Here is a 25,752-nt window from a genome sequence, read left to right as displayed (position 1 = left end):
AGAACGCTGTGTGATTATACCGAGGTAATAATGGCTGTCAGTCAGGAGGGCAGATGTCACTACCTTTTGACACAGGGCACTTGGGAAGAAGTTACAAATAGAAAGCTTTCCCTTCACTTTCTGAGGGGTAGAATAATAATTCACCTGAATTGTCAAGATTTGTTCAAAGCAACATATGTACAATAAAGGGAGGTTCAGATACCCTTGTGCCATCACAGGCATTCAGGGGAGTAGCAGTAGTAACTTGCTTTAAAAGCCTCACACGATTGAGCAAAAGTCCTTCCCAGCACTTACTCCTCCCCCTCACCAGCCCCTACTAACGCCAGTCACATCCCAGGAAGAGGCCCCAAGGAGGATGAGCTGGACCCTCTCCAGGGGTCTGTGCTAAAATGACACTCTAGAATCCCAGAGAGAAAGCTGGCAAGTGCCTGCACACAGAGCTGAACCCGGAGGGCAGCGGCGGCTCGGGAGGAAGGGGAGAGGCCAGGTGCGAGTCCGGGTGATTAATCATCCCTCTGCCTCGGAGGCTCCCCTGGACTTTGCAGTTCCTCTATGTGAATAGGTGTTGTTTTTTTTTTTTTTTTTTTTTGAGAATCAGAAACAAAGTGAAAAGCCAAAAAAGGGAAAATTTTAAACAAAGCAAAATTGTTTTTAAAGGACCACAGGAACCTATTGGTACGAAGCTACTACAAGGAGGAAGAAATGATTGATCCCAGCAGGGGGTGAGGGAAGGCCATGGGGAGCTGGAATATGAGGGAGGGCAAGGGCTTGCCCCGTGGGGAACTGGGGTGGGGGGTCACCTCTGCCAGGGCTATGGTGGGATAGAGAAGCCTGAGATAGCCAGGGGGAGGAGAGGGGTCTTGCCCCCATGACAATTTGGACTCCCGGGCAGGATGGGTCCAAGACCCCTGAAGCAACCAGAAAAGGCAATAAGCCAGGAAATGCTTAATTAGGCGGTGCAAGGGGGGATCCACGCAGGCCCAAGGCCACCGAGAAGGCCCGGCAGGAGCTCGGTGGTGGAGCAGGGGCTGCGGCGGGGAGGGAGGGGGGCCCCCGCCCCGGGAACGGGAGCAGCCGCCGACGCGCCCCGGAGGCCCAGAGGAAATATTATTGTGAGACAAAAACTGAATTATGAAATCCGCAAGCAATAATTAGTTTAAATTACTACTTCTACTTGAATAATTAAACACGCTTATTTTCACTCACTGATGTTTTATTCATTACCATACATCTTTCCTGAAAGTTGTTTTTAACGTGAATATTCTTTTATTTGTAAAGATCCCACGGAGATTTACTATGCTAATTTCAAACCTTTCTTCTAAAATAAAAACAACAATAACGAAAATACTCCAGATTATCATCATTAGTGACGGCGGCGTGGGGTCCATTATCAACTTCACTCACAGCAACTGGCTAGAAATACTGTGGGTAGTTGTAAAATTATTCACACACCAAAGCTTCCTCCCTTTAAAATTCACCACCGAAAGGACGATATTTAAATAAGCTTGAAATGATTATGAAAATAAAAAGACCCAAGTGCAGAAAGACCATTTAGGCACAGACGGGAAGCGCCTTGTGCTTTTCATCACACCCTCTATTAATGAAAATGTTTTTGCATTTCCACAAATAATGTTTGGATTTTATAAGTCTTATTTTCACACCCCGGAGCCAAGATACCCATAAGCACAGCAATAAAGGCTTAAGGTTTTTATTAAGCAAAGTTACCTTTGGGAATAAGCACTAACTTAAATATAATCCACGAACTAACTCTTCCCTGCTGGGCTATTAGCTGGCATTGGCTGGATGGCAAAACTCCAGATCCTACCTAATACCAGCAAGCTGGGCCTAAGTCAGCCCCTGAACAGAGAGGAACAACGCGGCCACCACTATAAACCAGCTCCATGAAGGCCCAGGAGCCGATGGCCCTCTGAGGGGACCACAAAGCCTACTGAATGTACAGGCATGCGGGCTGTTCCCCAAGTGACAACAGCCAGACACACCGGATCACTGTGACAAATATTGGGGAATGTGACTGTGCATGGGGAGCACAAGCTCTGGCCACCCCCCATCCCCAGCTCTGTGGCTTAAGCATAGAGTTCTCTGGGGCAGGAGCAGCGATCTTGGAACTCGCAAGTCCTCACCAAACATTTCCTGAGTGACACAAAGTGCATGAAGATTTTTTTTAAAGCCCCAGCTCTCTTTCTCTTTCCCCCAACATCCTTGCAAAGCCATCAGTCATCCACCCCAGGAATTCAACCAGCACGTGGACCCCCACCTCCCACATGGAACTTAAGTTACGCTGGGAAGCACCGCTGCCCTCAGTTAACGTAAGTAAATTCAGCTGAGTAATTCTCGCACGAGTTGCCACCAAGCTTCTGGGGCGACGGGAAAGTGGATTACTCAAATTTTGATGTTTCCAAGTCAAAAATGACCATCTACTGAACAGAGTTACAAGCCATGGCACCAGTCTGGCCTTTAGAAAATGAAGGGGCTCCAGAGGCCACAGGCCGGGGCTCAGCTGATTCTAGAACTAGACGTTATCTGCGTCATCATCGTTAGAAGCATCCGGAAAGCAGAGCAGAGCTTCTGCTGGGCTTCTGTTTCCGTGGCAACAGCTTCACTGGCCTGTCACAGGGAAAGGAACGGAAGGAAACTGGTGGGGAGAGAGAGGGGAAGAAAGGCGAATGAAAAAGAGGAAAAGCTAAGGGCAAGCGGGGACAGGACGCAGTGGGAGGGGAAAGGAAGGCAGAATGGGAGAAGCACAGAAAAAGAAGGAGAAAGAGAGGATGGGAGGAGGAGGCCAGGGGTGTGAGGGAAGGAAGGGCAGGTGGAGGGAGGGACCATCACAAGCAGGGACTCCTGTCAGGGCCAATCACCTGCAGATGTGCTTCTATCTGTAGAAGGAATGTTCTAGTTTCACTCAGTAAAGTGTAACACATCTCAACTCTCAGTTACTGCCTTAAGACACACTCAGTTATCTGATAAACCCCAGGAAAGCTGTGTAAAAACATCAGAGTGGTGAGAGGCCTAACTCCAAACTCTTACTAATGTCAACATCGGCCCAAAGGTCTGTTTGGGTTAAATCCAGAAGGAAAAAAGAAAGAAAAGAGAAGAGGCCCCAGGAGGCCTGTTATCACTAACCTGCAACCATTAGAATGGGGAACCCCTGGCACCTGATAAGCCAGCGAGCTCGCTGAGCCTCATTAACAGGCAAAATTTCCGTAGGTCTTGCTCGTGATTCAATAAGGAATCAGGTCTTGAAAACTAAAAGCTGTGCAGCCTGAGTTTGACTGTAGGGTCCGGACATGGGATACCAGCCAGGGGCCATGGGGTTGCTGGGAGGTGGCTCAGCACAGGGAGCTCAGAATAAGTGGCCAGGATAAGATTTGGTCCATTCCCTTTCCCCCAGGCCCCACTCCAAAAAAAAAAAAAAAATACAGTTAACAAATAATAATAACAAGACCTCTAAATGCAACATGGGATCCTGGATTGAACCCTAAAACAGAAAAGGGACACTATCAGGAAAGCTGGTAAAACCCAAATAAAGTCAATAGTTGTTAATAGAGTTATACTGATGTTAAAATCTTGGTTTTGACAAACGCACCAGGGTTATACAAGATGTACAGGAAGATGGGATTGGTATATAGGAACTCTCTGGATGACATTTACAACTCTTCTATAAATCTAAAATTATTTTTTAAAGTTTTAAAAGAAAAATAACAGGGGCTGTTTAAAAATAAGGCTCCTATTTTTCTTTTTTTTTAATAAGGCTTCTGTTTTTCTAATGCTGATTTATCTTTTTCATATAAAACCAATGCCCTTGATAGAATTTAACTATCATAAAGTTTTACTGGAAGGGTGGCTGAAACATTACCATTAAAGCTATACTCCTGCAGCAAAAGTGAATTATTAAACTCAAAACGTGTTAGCAGTTTCCCTTCGCTTTGAAGCTGGGACATAAGGAGTGACATGCCTCTGTGCGTTAAGGAGCAAGGGTTCTGTCTGACAGAAATAGAACAGCTTTGAAGAGCCTGCCTTTACAACCTCTTCACACTCCACACTCCTGATTTCCTGCCTCACAAGTCTTCTCCTGACAGTCTCGCTCCCCTTGTTTTATGTGTCCAACCCACCGGCCTCGCCTGACAGCCTTGCAGTCTGCTGAGGCAGTAGGCTCCTCCACACCTTCCAGCCTTTGCACAGTCTGTTCCCTCTGCCCAAATGCTTTTCCATCTCTTGCTGCCAAACAATTTCTACCCATCCCCTAACACCCTGTGTGACTCTCCTTGAAACTGCTCCTCCCCAAGGCTATCCCTCCCCCCATAGCACCTTAACCCCCACCCACCAAGGCAGTTACAATGCTGCCCTGTAAGTACGTGCCCACCTGTTTCTTTTTTCCCAGAAAGGCCAGGAGTCTTTCAAGAAGGGTGAGCTATGTTCGTCTCTGTATCCCACTCCCATTCTAGCACCCAAGTCTCGCAACAAGATGCTGAATGAATGAAATACTACGAGTCCAGAATACAGGCAATTCCTTGAGAAGAGAAAACACCAGTAACAGCCTCCCATCTCCTGCTAAAGGGTCAAAAGATTCCATTTCTAAGAAGTGAAGGAAGTAAGCCCTTTTAAAAGAAGCAGATTTTGTTACAGAATGCCGGGTCCATTTCCACAGACAACATAAGCACCGCACAAGTATCCTCTTCCGACCGGGAAGCTGAAAAGCTTTTCAAAGGTTTTGGTTTCCTTGACAACAGCATTGCTGGAGACAAGCAGGGAAATAATTAAAAAGTATGTTCTCTTCGCTTTGAACTCCTTAAGTGTTTATAAGCAATAGTGAACAGGCCACGCTCAGTGTGGGCAGCGTCAGTACAGACAGAGCCAAGGGCACACGGGGGCACCCCCTTCGGCAGCACCTCCTCTGAACCCCGGAGCCTGAGTGAGGACCTGAACCATCTGCCCGGGACCACATCCATCACAGGAATCACAGCCCACACAGGTCAGATTCATAACAATGGCCCTTGCCAAGTGCCAGGTCTTGGACCACATTTAGTCCTCATAACAGCACTTTGAGCTAGGTAAGTATTCTTATCACCACTTGGCAGGAGAGAAACTGAGGTGCAGAAAGGCGAGTAACAGCCCAGGCAGTCTGGCTGGGGCACACCTGTGGCCCTGCTGCACCCCAGCTCCAGGAATAGCCATGAACATCTCGGGCTGACCTCTGCACAACTGCCCCTGCCTCCACTCTGACCCTCAGATCTCATTACAGGGCAGCCAAGGCACGTCCCTGGGAGAAAATGCCCTTCCTCTGGGCATCGCCGTCCTGCCAGTGCATGTCTGTTGGCAAGACAGGGCATCCTTTCACGCCTTCTCTGGGTCCTCGAGAACACACAGAGCGAGCGGAGGTGCCAGCTGTAACGGTGGTCGGCTCTGAACTGGATTTGTGGGCCTCCCTCTCCTTTCGGGGTGGCTTTTCACGGTCTGTTTTGCTTTAACAGCTTTACTGTACTCATGTCTTTTACTGTAAGCCTCCTCAAATCTTTTCTGGATGTATGATTTATAAATAAATAATAAACAAATACACAAGCTGCAAGCATCAGCCCAAGCCCCTTACCTGTGAGTGTAAATGCAAACATTTCCACAGATGGGGGTAATCATTGCTTTGATTTAGTTTCCAGCTAGTTTTCAAAGCCCTTTCGAAAGCCCGGCTTCCCCCGCAGGGATGCTTCCTACACAGATTAGAGGTGGGGGATGGCGTCAAGGCATGTGAACAAGACCACCCCCAAGCGTCTCCACGCCCCTGAGGTCCAAGGAGGCCCATGGGAGTGTGGTACACTGAGCAGGTGTCATTCACTCATTCACAAGTGTTTAAGCACCTACTGTGTGTTCAGCTCTCCTCCCAGAAGTGGAGATACAAGAAGGGAAGAAAATAAATTCCCTGCCATCATAGAACTTATGTTAGAGTTCTTTCCATTCTACAGATGAACTAGTTAAGACTCAAAAAGATTAAGGGCCTCGCCCCCATGACACACACACACGACTACTTTCTGGAGTTCCCAAGCAGGAAGGTGACACAAAACAGCCCCAGAATGCAGAAACAGAAAGAAGGGAGTTCATATACCAGCTCTGTGTGTGGGAGCTACATATACTTCAATGTTCTCCTCTGGTCCTCGGTTTTCTCATCTGTAAAATGGGCATAAAGATGCTGCTAATGATGGTACCAGCTTACATTATGGAGTGCTTGCTGTACGCCTGGTACTCTCTGAAGAGTTTTCCTGGAGTTTTCTTGTTTAATCTTCAGAAGACTGAGACCTCAGGGCACTGTTATTATCCCCGCTTTCCTGACGGAGAAGCTGAGGTCCCAAGAGTTATACCACTTACCCACAGTCACACAGTTAGGAAGCACAGGGGCCGAGGCTGAGACCTGCAGGGAGTCTCCTGAGCTCGGCTGACTGCCCTGTGCCCCAGCTGGGGGTAAACGAGACGTAAAACCCCAACATGGAGCCCGACTCGGCACAGGCATAGGAAGCAGCAGCCGGCCTCGTGCTACTGACTGTCCAGGCCTACAGCCCACAACAGGCCCCTCCAGGCTCCCCTCAGTGGGCCCCAGCACTGCCCAGGCCCGCCCTCACTGCCCCCTCCATCCCCGCAGCGTGGCAGTCAGTACAGAACAAGGTGATCCTCTCACCCACCTGGCTGCCCTCACCTTCTAAAGCCCAGCCCAACCTTTCCCTTCCCCAAAGCCCGACCGGCCTGCCCCACTCCCCTCTGTTCCCATCCCCAACACAGGGGTCCTCTGGAGGGCTTGTCACGCTGCCATGCTCAAGTCTGCTCTAATGCCTGTCCCCCATTAGCTTTCCTACCAGCGGGGTGTCTGGTCCCCTCTGAGCGCAGGGCCAGTAGAGAGCCAGCAGTTAATTGATGGCTGGACCAACGGATGACCAAACAAAGAAAACGGGAGAAACCAGGTCTTCTGATACCGACTCCGAGGGCTGGCTCACGCACTCGGGCACCTGGTCACCCTCTGGGGCCCTCACTGCTCACACCACAGACAGACAGACTGAAACAAGGCCAGAGCGACTCACTGGCCATGCAACAGGAAGTCCAGAAGGCCTGGCTCACACGCCGGGCCGCCCCAGAGCCTACCACCCCGACCACCAGCACGTCACACTGCTGAGCCGGGAAATAGGGGGGTCCTTCCAGAGCAGCCCAGGTTCCTGGAGAGGCCTGAGGGCGCCAATGGGTGTGCGCTGGATTGTTTGTTCAGCGAATCAAGGCGAATGGAGGCAAATTGGATTGCAAGCCTCTCGTGCTTAGGAACGTGGCTTAGGAGGCAATTACAGAAGAAACCCTGGCTTGAAGTCCTTGGTAATACCTTCCATTTGTAAGGGTTTATAGTTTACAAAGTGGTGTCACACACCTAACCTCAGCTGACCCTTACAGCCCTGTGAGGGTAATTATTTCACAGATGAGGACACGGAAGCCCAGGCAAATGGGGGAGGGACGGGCTACCGCGTTCTGAACACGTGCAGGCCGGCGGCGGGGGGGGGGGGGGGGGGGCGTGTTTCAGGACCAAGGTCAGGGCTCGCCGCCTGGCAGCACGGCCACCGTGGGACCTGGCCACAAGCACGTGCCACTCCAGACAGGGGCTTCGGAGTCCCTGACCCATGCACGCATTTACCTGCCTGCTCACTGGCCATGCAGGTTCCAATCTGCCCTGAACTCTTCCATCCTCAGCCGCTTTCAAAGGAATCCACCCCCTAAGTTGACCAGTTCTGAGTAGGTTCCCTGCAGTTTCCACCTTTCTTCTGACACAGGAGCAAACTGGAGTGTGTCTCATCCCCCTGCCCCACCACAGCCCTGCCAGCACCTGGGGACAGCCACATGATCCCCACTTGTCTCCTTCACCGGGCTAAGGACATGACGACAAGACTCCAAGGAATCGGGACATTTCAGATCACACTGGAATGAGAGCAGAACATGAAAAGAGACCAGGACCAAAACAAACAACTTTTCTAACCAAAGGTTACAATGAAAACGTGTTTTAATTTGTGTTTTTGTACCTTTCAAAATAACACTTCAACTAGTTCAGAGAAAGACCACTTCTGTTTATAAAAGCTCTTGAGTTTTCCCTCCAGATGCCAGGGCTTGTGTAAACACACTGTGAGCAGGGAGAGAGAAATTGCTACTTGTGAAACTTTTAATGCTAGCATGTATGCGAATTAGAATTCTAAACTCAGCGGGTTAAAACTGTTCTGAAAGCAATTTTGGTGTTAGTCTAAATAATTATAGGTCACATTCACTTAGATAAGGGCCTTTGCCCCCTCGGGGCTCCAAGGGAAAATTCTAGGCATGATAGTTAAGCAAAATAGTTGGTTATTACACGGGCTTTGCAGTGGCAGTGCAAATTGGTATAATCCTTTTGGAAAGCAATCTGACAGGAGATGTATCTGGACCCATGAAAATGTACAACCCTTTGACCCAGCAGTCCCACTTCTGGGAATCAATCGGAAAGAAATAATCCAACAGAAAAGGTTTCATGCATGAAGATAACCACTTCAGTATTATCTATAATAGCAAAAATTAGCAACCACCTAAGTGTCCAAGGACAGCTAAGTAAATTATAGTCAATCAACTCAATAGAGCATCATGGAACCAGTGAAAATTGACGGCCCTCCAAAGACGCAGAGGCGGCTGGTGGCGCTGCGGCGGGAGAGGGTGGGAGAGAATGTTAAGTGGGAAAAGCAGGCTGCAAAATTGTATGCACACCCTGTGAAAAACACAAGCCCATATGGACCAGAAATTGATGGGAGGGTGTTAAAAGGATAGTCATAATTTTAGTGTATGCTAGAATTGGGAGATTTTTTCCCATCATTTTGTACTACTGTTAAATTGTCTTCACAAAGGGCAGAATGGAGGGCAGGGAGAGGGGGCAGGGGGACCAAGGGAGGCTTGGACCCTTAGGATCATGTTTGGGTCACTCAGTTTAGAAATCCAACCGAGCAGGAGGAGGCAGTGACAAAGCACACGCACCGAAGCTGGGGTGTGATGCCGTTTTTAACAATACACACATGCCGCAGATGGAGTTGCGTACGTGAATAAAACCGCGGTTCTCGAACCCTTTGGTCTCTTTTACACTCTCTAAAGTTAGTGAGGACTCCAAAGAGATGCTGTTTATGTGGGTGACATCTGTCCACATTTAGCGTATTAAAAATTAAACAAGTTTCTACTGTACAGAGCAGGGAACTATATTCAATATCTTGTAGTAACCTATAACAAAAAAGAATATGAAAATGAATATATGTATGTGTATGTATGACTGAAACATTATGCTGTACACCAAAAATTGACACATTATAAACTGACTATAGTTCAATTAAAAAAAATTAAAATCAAGGACATTTAAAAATATTACTAACTTCACATAAAAAATACATGTAAAAGTAACACTAATAAATCCATTACCTGTTAACATAAATAATGTATTTTTATGGAAAATAACTATATGTTCCAAGACAAAAAAAAGAGTGAGAAGGCACTGTTCACGATTTTGCCATCTCTTTAATGTCTGGCTTAATACAAGACAGCTGCGTGCTCCTCACGGCTTCTGAATTTAATCAACTGCAAGAGCACACACCCCATAGCCTCTGGAAAACTCCACGTACGCTCACGAGAGGATGCGAGTGAAAAGGAAGTAACTTCTAGGTGCTATTACAAAAATAATTTTCACCCCATAGAGCCCATGAGAGGGTCTCAAGGACCCCTAGGGGTTTGCAGACACAATGAAAATCACTGCAATAAATTACAGCTTTAGAAAACCACTGCAGTAGATTACAGCATTAAAAACTGCTGCTGTTAAGAGAGGGGGAGGATTTAAAATCATACGTATAGGTGGAACGCAACTATGTTGAAATTTCTTTTTTTTAGGAGTGAATGGAAATATACCAAAAAGTCTGCAGTCATTGCCTCTGGGTGGAGGGACGATAGGTGATTATTTTCTTTATGCCTTCCTGTTCTTTCCAGAGTAGATGTGTATTTCTTTTACAGTCAAAAGGAACATTTCCTTTTTGAGGAATGGTTTGGATAGCCATGGTATATCCGTGCCCTGCGGAATAAGCTGGATGGGAAGAAGGTCGTTTTAAATCATTAGTAGCCGGCGTCCGGGTAGGGGAGCAGCTCGAAGCAGGGCTGCTCCTTAATATGCCCATCGATCCCTGGCACCCGGTGCACATTCATCACGCCGCGCACAGCCGCCCCAGACCCACAGAAAGCCGAGAAGAGACACCGAGAATTGAAACTGGCTCCAGCTAATCACTGCTAGACGAAGGTCAAATATAGGGGACTATTTATCAGACCCTGGGATGGGGGAGCACATGCTCTAAAACCAGGGGACACTTACAAAGGGAAAGGTCCCTAGACTTGACCACAAAAACTGTTAGGCTCTCTCTGCCAAAAATAAAATTAAATAACGAAACGCGGAAACTCAAAGTCAAAACACGCAAGGGGGGCAAGGGGGAGCGGGGGAGCAGGGGATTATGATGGGTCAATGTTGTTAGTATGTAAATTGCCCGGACAAGAGAAACGCTACGACTAGACGGCTGGAGATTGATGGACAAGAACCACGACCACAACCACTTACTCAGCGTTAACGAGGTGCCAGGCCCGGTTCTAAAAGAGCTGCACATAAATGAACTCATTTGGTTCTCAAACAAGACACCACTAGATTAGCAAATGTTTTAAAAAAGTAATAATTCATAGTGCTGTCGAGGGTAAGAAAACACGATCACATTTACACATAAATGATGGTGTGTGTCTGAAACCGAAGGCTACCAAGCCACGGGAAAGAATGAAGATCTGGGCACTGAGAGGAAAAGAGGTGCATGAGATGTAAGTGAAAGAACCAGCTGGAGGGCAGTCCAGGGAGCAAAGTTTGCATACTAAACAGAGACTCCAGCCCTCCCTTCCAGCTCAGATGCCAGAATGCAGGCAGCCAGGCTGAGCGCACCGCGGTGGGTGGACGGTTCCTCTCTGGGAAACTGACCAAGGTAAGACAAAATAATTAGAGATGTTCACATCTGGGGGTCCTGTGATGAACACCAGCTCACCTCATCACCCTATAACAACCTCACTGTGGACAAGCCCCTACCCCCGCCCATCACTCACACAAACACACACAAACACACACACACACACGCACACACACCCCTGCCCCACAGCCTCTGGTCAGATCAGCTTTTTCAGGTCTCCCTCCTGAATTAGAATGAGCAGCAGAAAATCTCTAACATGAAACACAGATACCAAAACAGAAAGACAAAAGGAGCTGAGAAGAGACAGAAACATTTCAGAAAACACAGGAAAACTTTCAAAGAACTCAGAGAGCTAAGAAAAGACCTTGTAAATATGCAATAAAAAATAATATACTGTATTTTAAAAAAGGAATATTCAGAAAATAAGAAACAGCTCTCGGAATGTAAAAACAGAACAGAACACTTTTCTGAAATTATGTTACATGTCAGCAGAAAAGTTTAAGCATACGACAGCAGAAATAACAAAATCCCAAGAAAAAAAAAGATTGAAAGATAAAGTGGAGGAAATTGCCCAGAAAAATAAAACAGAAAGGCAAAGAGACAGAAAACTAGAGAAAAAAGAGAAGAAAATTAGAAGCTCAATCCAGGGACACACAGCCAATCCAACTAATCAAGAGTCCCAGAGTCAAAGACCTTGACCTTGACCTTGACCTTGACCTTGACCAGCAGCAGCCTGTGGCCCCTGTTCCCCGGGAGGGGCCAAGGGTCCCATGCCCACTCCTGCTGCTGGAAGACAGGACTGGACCAGCCCAGGACCCCGGGCAAAGCAGAGCTCCGGGCCGCCTCGGAGCCAGGTTGCAGGGCTTGTCGTCTCCTCCTCCACTTCATGCTGGGTCCCAGGGTTTTGTTGGGGGGCTGAGGCGTGCTCTTTTTAATCTTGCCAAGTGAAGAAACTTCCGGAAGCTTGCCAAAAGGAAACCACGTGAAGGCAGGCTTCCAGGGCTGCCACCACTCGTCCCTCTCAAGTGCTCTGGTCCCTGTGTCCTGCTACCCTCCCCCCGTACGTGGGGGCCACGTTAGAGCCGCATCCCCCAGGGATAGGCCCCAGATCGCAAAAAGCAGAAGCAAGGAGAAAAGGTCGAGAGGCTTGGGTGGCTTACCCACTCCTTCTTTTAAGGGCTAAAAATACTAGCAATTGGGAAAGGAAATGACTGCCATATAATTTTTAAATGCTGGTTACAAAAATTAATTACCTACGGTATGATCAAAACCAGACGAAGCACGTAGGAAAAAAGACAGGAAGGAAATGCTGCTTGCAAACTGTTCACAGTCAGTATGTCTGAGTGGAGGGTCCATGGTTACATCTTTAATTTCTGCCATTTTTATTCTTATTTTTTATTGAAGTATCATTGATTTACAATGTTAGTTTCAGACGTACAGCAAAGCAATTCAGTTATACGTACACATACATGCATGTACACATTTTCAGTTTCTTTTCTGTTACTATGCCATTTTTTTAAGAGGGGAAGGACAAAGCCATCACTGGGCACTAGACAGAGGCCTTCAAGAGTCTTCTGTGTCCAAGTTTTAAAAGCAGCAAGAAATAATTTACTAGACTGTCTCAGCCCCTAAGTGTGCCAATTTTGCAATCTGCATTTTTCAATTACATTAAAAGCATTTTCCCAAATTGCTCTATTCTTCCCTTAATGACGCGGGATGAGACTGGCTGAGGCTGGTTCCCTGAGAACAGAGCCTGCACCTTCACTCAGCACTGTTTTCTCCCCATCAGCGTCTGGCACTGGGCACACTGAACTGTTTAACTTAAACCAAATGAAGTTTTCAAAAAGCAGAAAACACAGCTTGGGTTCTGCCATCCTTTCCTTTCTTATTCCTCTTTCAACCCAAGGTTTTCTCCCGTAAGGCACAAGCTTACAATTCCCTTCTGGCAAGCAAACGAGAAGTGGGAAACGTCTCATTTGTTGGCCTCAGAAACGTCGCAGCTTTCATCTGGGGGAGAGGAGTGTCAAAACTTCACTTCCCACGAGGAGAAGGTTCCAGCTCAGGATCTCACAGCTCTTCCCAGAGGATCTGCAGCCCTGCTGTCAACCAGCCTGAAGCCCTAACTCCCCACTCTGTTACAATTCAGATGATCGTGAACTTTCCCTGGAAGGAAAACGCTCAAAGGATGGGAATGGAGACGAGCAATCATGGTGTCCAGAGAGGCAAGCATCTAAACACTTCCTATACCTGACCTCACTGTGTGCCCTCAGGCAAGTGTCTTCCCCTCTCCGGAACTCTGTCAAATGCAGATGGAACCAGATGATCTCTGCATGCATGAGCGCACGTGTGCACACACACATACACCCACACACCACCCATTCTTTCCTCGCCTTCACCTAATTACCCTTGATGTACTGTTAATCATTCACTGCCCAAATACCAAACGCCCACCACCACAACCCAACCCTCCTCCCCAGCTGTGCATCTCTCATTTCCCATAGATTTTCCTCGTGCTTGGAATAAATTGCCAATCATCTGCATAATGCTCCGCAACTCCTCACTCTACACATCAAATCATTCCTCAGTCTCGTTTTGTAAAATCCATCAAGAATAATTCTTTCAAAACTGAAATAAACCCTCACTTTGGCACTTGAATCCATAAATTCCTTGTCTTTGAATCTGAGATACATTACTTTCTACAAAGCACATCTAAGATACCATAATATAATCAGATACACTAACAATGATAAATCAACAGGATCCTGTAACACAGGAAAATGCAAATCCAACCACCACAGAAATCCTCTCTCCTCCTCGTGCCGCTGACCACAAGCGTTTGAAGTGGGGCAGTGCGGGGCACTGCCGGGGCAGGGGATGTGCTCTGTCATCCTTTATTCTCAGAGTCAGAGGAGCAAAATGGGTTTTTTAGCTTTTTTTTTTTTTTTTTGCTCAGGTTCTGTAGTCTGATGGCCGGACAGCTGCCTCTACCATTTACCAGCTGTGCGGCCATGGACAAACCCCTTAACCCTCTGTACCTCAACATCCTCGTCTTGTAAAACGGGAATAAGAACAGCCCTTTCCAGGCAAAAGAAAAAAGAAGGCAAAGAAAGCACAGGAAACCAAGTGAAGAAGATACTTCGGGACGCGTACACATTTCTGCTTCTGCACTTACTTTCATAGAACCGATTAAGTATAAAGAACTTTGAGTAACATTCTAATTGACTCAGTGCGCACTTGGCAATACCAGTCTGTCTGGTCTCCAATACATGGATTCGTAAACTTTTTCCCTACCTGCATCATGTGCATGTAGTGCATATTAAATAAAAGTGATGTTAAGAGCGAAAAAAAAAAAAAAAGAACAGCCCTAGCCCTTTCCTCTTACACCTGTCATGAGTACAAGACGGAGCATTTAGGACGGTGCCTAGAAGGTGGCAGGCGCCTGGGATGGTTGGCTTTCTCCATCCTCTCATCCATATTCACAGGCAGAGGTCACAGACTTGGGAACAACGCGCATGAGGAGGGGCCCAAGGCCCAGCTGACCCTGGCCGGAGGAGGGGGGCACATCTCCCCTGCCCCACACTCACTCTCCTGAGTCTCTGTAGGTGTGAAATCGCTGCTACCAGCGCTGCCGGAGGCTCAGACACAGGAACGCTCTGTGACGCTGGCTCCGTTCTCTTCCGTCACACTTGAGGGTGATCAGTTTGGAGACACAGACCCAGCCCTCCAATAAGAACCTTCCAAGAGCACAGTGTGTGAAAGGGGAACAGGCAAATGGCTTGGTACAGACAATTCCCAAAACTTTATAAGTTTTAAAAGTATCTATCTCAGGAACAATGACATTTAAACATTATAGACAGACTGCGAAAAGATTCACAAAACAAGAGGTATCAAGTTGGAGGATTCTGGGTGACTTGTGTTCCCTCCAGTTTTTTAAAATAAATAGTTACAGGTGCAGAGGATGTGGGAACATGTTTCTTCAGCCCCTCCTGCTGCTAGGCACTCATTACTTTTCTATAGCAATAACCCTAACAGGTAGCCATTACCTACATTTAACCAATGAGAAAAATGGAAGATCAGAGAGGCTAAGTGATTTTCCCAAAGTCACACAGCGAAGCAGCAGGTATAAAAAGGGACCCCAGGGGTCTCAGATAACAATGGCACTGACAGAGATTTGCCCATCCAATCAGGTTCTACTCACCACACACAAAGGCTTTAGTTAAAGCCTGGGGATAAATCAAGCCCATCTTAACTGCATTAAGACAGCCAAACAGACAACATTTACGTATAGCCATGTTCACTGCAGCACTGACCATTTTAAAATCAACAGCAGGAAACGATAAGAAACAACTGAAAATGGCAAAGCAAAGTCTGGAATCTGAGACAGCCAGAAAATACGCGTGGGGAAAGTTTTTAATGAGGTAGAAAAAGGCCCCTTACAAACAGCACAGAAGGTGGGGGCAGGGAGCGCAGAACCAACACCGCACGCGCTGCGCAGCGCTAGCCTGAGTCTGCAAACACAGAGGGATGCTTGCACGGGTCCGGACCAGGGGAGGTCCCCATGTTAATGAGCTGCTGGCTCGCGGTTAAGACTGCCAGTGATTTCTGTTTTCTCCTTCATACTTCATATTTTCTGCATCTTCAGAGTCTGTCCCCGGCAGCAAAAAACATGCATATGCCTTTGGGACTTTTCTCGGTGCCCTGGCAGAGGGCTCCACACACGTGGCCGACAATCAGGGCTGTCGGGGTTTGGTCAAAGCAGGGTAAAATTACGCTTTTTCCTTCAAAAAAGGCCTCAAACTCTGAATTCCACCTTTACGTGCCATGGGTAATCAAACATTCTGAGCCAAACGAGAACACAGGGAAATGAAAAGAGTATATAGGAGGGTATTCGTGCTGGGATTATAACTACAGAGAACAGATGCATGCCGCTGACAGGGGCAGGAGGGATGGCCCGGAAAGAAAACAGAGCATCGGTGCAGAATTATGAGTCATTGTTTGTTTTACTTAATTTCTCTGGCTGTAAATTTTTCAAAACTAATATAAGCATATTTTACAGCTCACAGAACATTTAGAACATATTAAAATAAGTACCTTTCTGCCGTAATGTGCCCAATTGAAATTTATGCATTCCAAGGCTACATTTTAAGGAGATAAAGGCACTGGCACTCCATGTTCTTTAGATTAATCAGATGGATTGTGTTGTTTTTCTCCCCATCAGAAATCATATTTCAGGAAATGTTACCTTGAGTCGAGGATTCTTCCACATTCTAGAAGCTTGGGTGAGCTGCTTCTACTGTCTTACTGTGCCCCCTAGTGGCAAATAGGATTTATGCACTTTAAAGACAATCCTTTTCCAAAGGCTGGAAATAAAATCTAAAAAAAATTTTTAATCTTCATTGATCATTTAACACGTACAGAACTTTGTGCCAGGTGCTACAGGAAATATAAAAATGGGTTTGGCACAGTTCCCAGGCTCAAAAAGCTTAAAATCTACAAGGTGTAGCAAATACAGTTCCCCTGCTATGCAAGTAGAGCGAGATGCCACCGCATGGTAAGGAGCGCAGAAAATCTCTGGGGAGAGAAGAATGTGAGAGCACAGTAAGTGCCTACTATGTGCCAGGAACCAGGCCAGGTAATTCATAAACAGTATCATTCATTTTTCATGAAAACCCAGCAAGCCATGCGTAACTATCTCCACTTTACATACACAAGTTGAGGCTCAGAGAAGTTAAGTAACTTGCCTGAGATCACACAGCCAGTCAGCGGCAGAGGGAGGATTCAAATCAGAGTCCTGTGACCCCAGCCCCCAAGCTCTTCCCTCCTTCCTGATCTGGTGCAGGGCAAGAAGGCACTCTGGCAGACTTAAACCAAAAGACAAGCAGAAAGGCACCCTCAAAAGGGAGCACAGGAGGAGGGTGTAGCTCAGTGGCAGAGCGCATGCTTAGCATGCACGAGGCCGTGGGTTCTATCCCCAGTACCTCAACTAAGAAATAATAATAATGAAGAAATGAATAAATAAATCTAATTACTTTCCTCCCCTCAAAACAAAACAAAACAAAACAGAGAGCATGGGGAGGGGGGTGCCCTATTGCACCCACCTCTTCCGGCTCATTCCCCACGGCAGCCACCATCTGCTCTCCACGCAGGACTGGGCTGCAGACGCCAGGACTCCCACCTGCGCCCACGGCCCTGTCCCCACTCCAGACTCAGCAGCCGCACAATGCCTCCCACATGCCCCTCCATCTCACACCAGATCTCGCGAGGACCCCAGGCCGCCCACCTTCTGACACCAGGGAGGGGAAAGATGGTGTCCTCCCAGGGCTGCCAGCTGCCCACCAGGCTACACACACACCCTAGTGCCTAGCACTCCCACGGCCCCAGCTGGGACTCCCTTCCCCAGGGCCCCCGCCCGGCCCCCAACCAGTCCCCATCCCTCTTCCCACCCTGCCCCTCCAGCCCTGCCACATGGCCTTCACTCTGAAAAGCTGCTCAAAATCAATTTGCCAAATAATTGTCACTGAAAACTGTCAAACATCTTAAAACAGAGAGGACCCTGCCCTGACTGTTTGCATCTGTGGCTTATTAAAGCCCTGATTTTCAAGACACCACAGCAAGAAAATGGTCAGGAGATGCAGGCAGCAGCCATGCTCTGCCCCTAGGGCCCTCTGCAGTGCCACCCATACAGCCTCGCCATGAGAGCCAGACAGTGCACTGGACAGGGCTCCCTGGAGGCTGCCAGGCCAGGCAAGAGACCAGTGTCCATGTCATTGCCCACAGCACACACCGGCCTCCTTGCAATGGGACAGGTGCTCACAGAACTGCCCGGTCAGGGCGGCCTCACAACAAAGGGCCCTGGACCCAGGTCGCAGTGAACTGCCCCAAGCAGGGCTTTCCTGTAACAGTCCCTCTGCCAGAACAGCCTTCCCAAGCTGGGCCAACTGCTCCCTCTTCTGGTCACCGGCTGTCACAGTTGCTGGCTGCTCCCAAGTCCCCTCCTGGGGCCTTGCCGTACCCCCAGTGCACACACATTTACTCCACTAACATCCACTACACAACTGAACAAACACAATGCCCCAAATCAATGGCTTCACACAGATGCTCCCTGTTCCAAAACTACCATGGGATGCCTCTGCTTAGGAATTCTAAACTTCCTGGGCAAAACAAGAGAACCTTCCTGAGGGCCAGGTCCAGACCAGTCCCCACAGGGATCCAAGCCTGCCCTCACCATCCGGAGATATGACCCTGAGGATGGGTGGCAGCAGACATCCACCAGGGCACACCTGCCGCCACCAATCCCTCCACCCAGCTCTGCCCACAGCCACCCAGCTTGTCCATTAAGACCCCAGTAAGCCTGCCCTGCCCTCCAGCCTGTGCTGCCCACGCCTGCCCACTTGGCCCCTCCCTCCGGACTCCTGGAAAAGGGCTGCCAACGCCCTTCAGGTGGCCCACCTGTAACCACGCTGCCTTCCCCCAAACTCTGCCACACCCTGTGCCCAGCATCAGACTGGGTACTTCAGACTCATAGTGCCTGGGCCTTTGTCCCACCTGAGAAGCCCCAGCCACGGGTCTCATAAGCTTGTTTTATCTAGGAGAAAAGAGATTCAGAGAGGTTAAGTCCCTTGCCCAAGATCACAAAGCTGTTGGGGATGGAGCCGGTCCTCGAGCCCAGATCATTCTAACTCCAGCTCACATCCAGGCCAGCCACGTACTGCCCACTGGAAACCCTCCAGCCAGGCTCCTCACCAAAGGGACAGGCCCTCACAAGGCCCCCCCGGGGGTGCAGACTTTCAGGAGGGAGGACTAAGAAGCCCCAGGGCTGTGAGATGGATCTGAGGATATCGTAACACACAGCAGGAATCCCAGGAGCCCCCAGCCTGGTGGGCAAAGTACCAAAGCCCTGCATGTAAACCCTAGAGCCCCAGACTGCAGACAGAGCATGACACTGTCCCCACATAACTCCACCAGCCTCGCAGACAGGAACACAGACAAGTCGTCTCAGGACTCAAATATGCCACCTCAAGTGACACTCATTGATGGAGCGCATTTAAAAGACTCTACTGTACTTGGACTTCCCTTCTTAGCTTCAGAGAATGCCACCTGTGAAAAAAGCTCAAAACAAAAGTTGCAAACACAACATCCTGGGCACCCACTGGTTCTAGAACTCTGAGGAAAATAAAGGCGGAAGCCGAAGTTTATTGAGCACCTATGGGATTCCTAGCTCTGTGCCAGGAGCCTTGTAAGTGGGGGTCCTCCCATGATCACGTGACACAGATACAACTGTGTCCTTTTTGGGTAAGACACCAGACTGGGAGTGGCACCAGCCCGGGCAGCTGACCAGTGAGTCCGCAGCAAAGCTGGATTCGAAGCCACATCCCTCCAACTCCAAAGCCATTTTCATTCCAGAAAGCTTTTGTTCAGCTCATGTGCATCTGGCACCTACTCTGTATTGTGCTCTGCTAGGGGCCAGAGAGTGAGGAGGGAGACAGGGGACAGCCCAGGGGGCTGGAGACAGGAGACAAGTAGGACATGCCTGTTACATTACGTCCTCGTGTATATGGGTATCGCTTACGACAAGTCTGCCTCACTTCAGGAGCTTTTAAAACAAACAATAACAAAAAAAAGAGTTTCTGAGGTGGGGGTTGGGTACAGCTCAGTGGTAGAGCACATGCCTAGCATGCATGAGGTCCTGGGTTCAAATCCCAGTACTGCCATTAAAGAAAAAAAAAGAGTATCTGCACAAACTGGAAGTGCCCAGCAGGGCACCCAAAGCCCGCCCTGGTCCGACCCTGCCCGCCTCCCCAGCCTCAGGCCCCTCACAGCCTCCCAGACTTAGAGCCAAAATGTCCTTGCGCCCTGCCTCACCCCACCTCTTCACCAAGTGAAACCTCCCTCCTGGAAGCCTTCACCAAGGCTTCTCAGGCTGGGCTGCTGTCCCTCCCGCTGGGTTCCTGGACCACTCGGGTATCTCTCTGGGGTCCTGTTCTCACAATCCCGACCCAGGCTCATGAGTGCCTCTCCACTTGTCCATGGCCCCTACCACACTGTGCCAGCCTGGAAGCCAGGGTCGGGTCTCTCTACCTTTATACCCCCTGCATCCAGCTCGGCACCCGACAGAGTTACCGCCACATGACACTCAACCTCAGTGGAGCTCACAAGGATGTCTCCAAGTTCCTGGAGCTGCTTTCCTCCCCCCTGCTCCTTCTTACCCAGTGACCTCATCCTCCCAGGGCTTCAGTGTGTCTGCGGGTCCTTCAAAAACACCCACACATGAAGGATAAGGACAAGCATCCTCTGGTGGCCTGGGCAAGGCAGCCTCGCGGGGATGGGGCAGAATGGACCAATGATCCAGGGTGGACCACTGAGGACCCTCTCCTGAAAGCACCAAAGAAAAACGAGAGAAATTCCCCAGAAGACATGCTCAGCCTGTAACCAGGCTCTGCCTCTCTGTTTTGAAGAACAAAACATCCCAGCAGTTCATTCCTAAGAGCATCTGAAAAGAGCCATTTCACACAAGTCTTACCTTGAAGGTTTTATCCATAGAAGTTGAGAGAAGCATGTGGCTCTGAGAAAGGACTGGACACCACTGAACGCTGTTGACAGGGCCCCGGTGGCCTCTCAGGTGGAAGAGCACATTCCTGGGAATCTTGGTTTCCTTATATGGACTGTCCAAATATGGCTGAATAAACTCGGACACTCGGGACGCCACACAGAGCGGGGCTGGGGCCGGGGCCCGCCCTGCAGAGGGACCCTGTGCCTCTGTGTCTTTACTCTTGCCTGTTTCTGTGCTGAGTGCTTGCAGCTGTCTTAGTCTTTTCGGGGTGTAGGGAATGACACAGTCCTCACACCTCTTCCTCTGAAGAGAGCTGCCATTTTTACCTGGGGTTTCAGATTTGGTCCTGGCACAGAAAGATGGCTCAGGGGGCTCGTAAGTTCCCCAGGTGAGTTTCACCTGCTTGAAGCGGGCAGCTGCCAGGGGCACATGGCCAGCTGGAGCACGGGTGGTCCACAGGGAAGGACGAGGAGGCTCGCTGGTGGAGAAGGTGACTTCAGGCTCTGTCCGGGGCCACTGTAGCCTCTGGCTGGGGCAAGATCCCGGATCACTTCTCCAGAGTCGGACCAGCGGGAGATGACACCTGGCTGGGTCTTCTCGAGAACCGGGCTTTGCGGGCAGGGATCCCGGGGCTACGTTCTGCCCAGGAGGTCTGACCACATCAGAGGTGTCTTTCCTCTGGCCAGCAGGATTGAAACTTCCCGCAGGTTCGGGCTCAGCCTCAGAGTCCGAGTCATCATAAGCCACCAACGAAGCCATTGAAGATACAGTTTCTTGCTGTCTTTCAAGAGCAAACTACCTAAGGCCAGACAAAGTCAAGTGTCAGAAGATGTGCATGGAAGAATGTTTACCACCATCTGCAGTTAAAAGAAAACATGCCACAGACCAAATTCAGACCAAACAGCCCATAAGAATAAACACATTAAAAATGAGGGCTTGAAAAAAAAAGAATCCATCAACGAATATGAGTGTCCTTTTCTCCACATTCTTTTCAGCACTGAATATAAATAAAAATCTTTTTAATTTGTATTAAAAAATGAGGGCTTGTCTATGCACCAGGTATAATTAGTTAGAAGGTGTAATTTTTTAAAATGAAGACGATGAAATATCTGGGAATACATTTAACAAAAAAATGAAAAACAAGCAAGACCTACATAAAGACAACTAAAACTGTACTGAAAGACATAAAAGAGGACCTGACTCAATGGAGACACAGTGGCTGGAAGAAAGACTCATGGTTTGAAAGAGGTCTTCCAGGTCAACTTGAGCAGTGTCTATTACCAATTTAAACACACATAGTTTTTACTGCAACAACTCCACTTTAGAGCTCTGTCCTACACAAATACTAGCATATATTTGCAAAGATAGTTGTACAAAGAGAGCCTGCAGCACCGTTTATCGGCAACAAATGAGGAGAACTTACACTCGTCAACGTGGATGAGGTTAGGTCTGAAAATACTGAAATGGAAAGATGTCCGGGATCCACCAAGTGTTAAAAGCACACCACCCTCACCTTCATTCTCCCCTTGTGCTCCAGTCTTTCTTTCTATCCTCTCTGCCTAGAATGCTCTTCCTCAGATATCCCAACTCGACGATAAGCCAGTCAGAGACAGACCCACCACACAAAGCCGAGGTGCCTGAGGCATCAGTCCACTAATTCTGAGGGTGTGATCCAAATCCACCAGTTTCACCCCAAACACAAACACAAAGACAGTGAATTTCCCCTTTCTAAAAAACTCTCCCTGGAATTCTGAACCACCATAGATGATAAATTATAGCCAACTAGTATCTGCACAGAAGTATCTCCTTCTGGAATAAATGCTGTGCGGTTAACACAAAGCAGGTACAGTCAACAGGAAAACAAGGATGCAGGACACGTCCAGGACAGCAGAGGGCGTGTTGGAGCAGCACTGAAAGCGCAGGCAACAGGCAACTTTGGAGATAGCCCGTGTGCCCTACCTTAATATACCACCCTGAGTTCCTCTTCCCACCTGTGAGCTCAGGTGAGCACCTCTGGGTCCTTAGTTACTCCATTCCAAACACCCTATCGCCCACGTCCTCCCCTGGAATCAACCATCCCACTCCTTCCATACCATTTGCCTGAAGGGCTCCGCTCCCAAACAAGTTATATCATTACCCAAAAAAAAGTCTGCGGTCTGCCTCCTCCGAAAATCCCACCCCCATCTGCAGCCCATCCAGGCAGGTGAGACCTTCCACACACAGAGCCATTGTCTAAATAAAACTTCCATAATGAGCCAGCCCACCTCAAATGGAACTAATATAACATAATGAATTAATTATAAACTAATGGAACTGAGCACTGCAAAGGAATTGGCTTTTCTTTTCTCTAAATGCTTACTCTGGTGCTGGGGCCCATCCTGGTCAGACATCTCACCTGTCTTAACTCCTATGCAGAGCACTCCCACCACGGCATCCCATTCCATCCTGCCAAAGGGAACCCAACAGGTTCCCCCTACCAAGACATGACACCTGTCCTCTGCCACTAGGATGGATTCCTACCCACCAAGTTAGCTGCTCACAGACAGTTGTCGCCTCAGAGGAGATACCAATGGCCAGAATTAAAGATAAGGTCTATGGCAGAAGATCAGGGAGTAGTGCGGTTGCCTAACAAGGCAAGGCAGCAGAGACTGAAAGAATGCCGGAGGGTGGATGATAGGGCTCCCTGTCTGCTTCATGTACATTTCATTCAGTCATTCAACAAACACTGGTGGAGCGTGGGCTACTCACCGAGCCCCACACTAAGCACCAAGAACACCGCAGCAAACAAGGCAGCTGACGATGCCCTGTGCTCACCCTGCTCACACGCTGGTGGGGACAGACAGACCACAACCAAGTGAAACAGAAGATGTCTGGTGGTGAGAAATCCTAAGGAGAAAACTAAAACAGAAAAGAAAAGTAGATGCAATGGTGGGCTTGGAGTTGCAGTTTCATACCACAGGCCAAGGGAGGCCTAGCAGAGGTGGTGAGAAGCACTGAAGGTTGAATCAACAAAACTATTCAAATGGGGTGAGAGAGGAGGCAAAGACGACTTAAGGAAAACAGGCAAAAACGGAGAAGACGGGGAACTACCGGGAACAACATAAATTTTAGGAGAAAAAATGTTTGCTGCCTTTTACGTTTCTAAGGCAAAATGGAAAAAGAAAAAGAAAAAATTGTCATGGAAAGAGGGCAGGGATTAAACTAAGAAGAGGAACAACTACAAAGAAAAGTCAGGTCGTTGGAGAAATGAGACTATGAAAGGGGAGAGTGGCACTGGCAGTCACCAGCATGTCGGTTCCACTAGAGCAGGACTTTTTGTGTTTTGTTCACTAATCTCTAGCATCTAGAAATATTTGTGAAATGCAACCTGGTGGGAAGGGGCACACAGAAAGCAAAAGGAATAGGATATTCTCATTCAACAAACATTTCCTGATTACCTACTCTGTGCCAAGCCTTATGTTAGGTCTTATGGACAGAGATTAAACACAAAACACGGGTCCTGCGTCGGAAGCCACAGACTGATGAAGGCAACAAACAAGATACGACCAGAGATAGGTTTTGGAGAATGAGTAAGAGTTAGCCGGACGGTCAAGAATGAGAGGCCAGGATCGTCCAAAGCACTGCGCGTTCGTAAGGAACCAGGGATGCAGGACAGGCGAGCGGCGGTGAAAGGCCTGCGCGGAGGGGTGTGGAGCGCTTCAGCCGCTGCCAGGTCCCACTCCCCTCCTGCCCCCCGGCCCGCCGCTCACCACACGCACCGGAAGCGCTCGGTCCTTCCAGAGGCAATCCGTTCCGCAATCCGTTCCGCAAGCCGCAGCCCAGTCGCGTTCCGCCTGCTCCGAGGCCGCCAACCAATCAGCGGCGGCTCCCGTCCGTGCCCCCGCGAGATCAGCCAATGATGGCGCAGCCGGGCCGGAAGTTGTTCTGGCCGGACGGCGTTTCCACGGACGCCCAGGAAGCCACCCGTGGCTGAGCCGGCAGCGCTGACGGGCCCGGCTAGGCGGGTAAGTGAGGGGATGAAGGAGGGAGGGAGGCCGGGGCGGCGCCTGATGACCTGGTCCTCCCGGAGCCGCCTGCACGCCAGGTCCCGGAGTATCCTACTTATAGCCCGGCTAGCTCTCCGTCGGGTTCTGGCACCACGAGGGGCGCGGAGGCTGCCACGGCGCCCCTCGCCCCCTTCCTCCTGGCGCCGCCTACCCGGCCTGTCGCCCACTCCCGCCAGCACCGACCCTTTATCGTCTCCCACCTCTTCCCTTTTCCCAAAGGGAGAGACCCGCGCTTTTAACGAGTGCCGGCCATGTGACAGGGGCTTTGTCTGTAGTATCGCACTTAGCCCCCTCCGCGGTAAAGTTGGGAGGCTTCTTTATGCCCGTTTCACAACTGAGGAAACGGAGGATGAAGCGGAGAGGTAATGTGACTTGCGCAAGGTCGTGAACCAAGAGAACGCCCAAGCTCGGATTGATATCCAGGCTCGACTCAGAACTCATGATCCTTCCACTGCACCGCTCCATCTCCGTGAACAAAAGTAGCTGGGGAATTTTCCCTCCCCCCATGACTACACACAAACACAGTTATTCATACTGATGCTAAAGAGTAGGGAGCAGGAAGAGGGCGGGGAGGTTGTAAGGAGGCCAACGTGTGCTATGGGGTGGCTGATGCAATGACCAGCTAATGGCTTGATTCTCGAGAGGGTTTCACTGGTCTCCACCCGCACCCTCCGCAACCCACCCCTGATTGGACAGTCTCATCAAAGAGATTGGTCAAGAGGCTCTAGCGTTTCTGAGAAACTGGGTGATTTGTAAGAAACTCCTACATGCAAGTAGTGAAAGATGAGATAAACAGGGGGGAAAAAAAGAGAAGAGCCTTTCCTAAAAAGGCAACTGAAAGAAAGAGAAGCTATTAAAGAAGAGCTCTGGCTGCACAGGGCAGTCTCAGCTACTCAACTGCCCAGCGTGACCAGTGGCCACCCCTGCAGTGTCTCCTACAACTTGGGTATGTATTGCCATCTTTGCGAGACTTAGAGCTTAGTACTTTTAACCAGCCTTTCACCAAAGTGCTGGAAACCTTGGCTGAGAAGATGAGGGTTAATCTTTCTTAGGATCAGGGTGTTGTGCATTTTATTTCATCTCATTGACTCAAAGTTAAGGCGATTCACAGCTTCTGTAGGGAATAGAGCTACTGGAA

General features: G+C 49.0%; 2 protein-coding genes across 7 annotated transcripts in view; one reads left to right on the top strand and one right to left on the bottom strand.

Annotated features, from left to right (window-relative positions):
• The window catches only part of WDR25 (WD repeat domain 25), a 131,498-nt gene extending 107,047 nt beyond the window's left edge, over window positions 1-24,451 (bottom strand). The window contains exons 1-2 of one of the 5 annotated variants that reach the window (XM_010987455.3): window positions 24,327-24,451; window positions 20,539-21,363 (exon numbers count right to left, since the gene is read on the bottom strand). In XM_010987455.3, the coding sequence (XP_010985757.2) occupies window positions 20,539-21,327 (789 nt within the window). In that variant the 5' untranslated portion in view covers window positions 21,328-21,363; window positions 24,327-24,451. Of the gene's footprint in view, window positions 1-20,538; window positions 21,426-21,991; window positions 23,716-24,317 lie in introns of those variants that run through there. The other 4 variants (XM_031454302.2, XM_064486256.1, XM_031454305.2 and 1 more) reach the window with 4 other exon arrangements.
• Window positions 24,452-24,498: 47 nt separating this feature from the next.
• WARS1 (tryptophanyl-tRNA synthetase 1) overlaps window positions 24,499-25,752 on the top strand; it is a 30,576-nt gene continuing 29,322 nt past the window's right edge. Inside the window, exon 1 of one of the 2 annotated variants that reach the window (XM_031454308.2) lies at window positions 24,499-24,572. The gene's annotated coding sequence lies outside the window, so the exon portion shown is untranslated. Of the gene's footprint in view, window positions 24,573-25,141; window positions 25,561-25,752 lie in introns of those variants that run through there. The other variant, XM_010987466.3, reaches the window with a different exon arrangement.

Source organism: Camelus dromedarius, chromosome 5, assembly GCF_036321535.1.
Source record: "Camelus dromedarius isolate mCamDro1 chromosome 5, mCamDro1.pat, whole genome shotgun sequence".
NCBI classification, from domain to species: Eukaryota; Metazoa; Chordata; class Mammalia; order Artiodactyla; family Camelidae; genus Camelus; species Camelus dromedarius.
The sequence above is the reverse complement of the archived record's forward strand: the minus strand, read 5'-3'. Positions and strand labels throughout refer to the sequence as shown.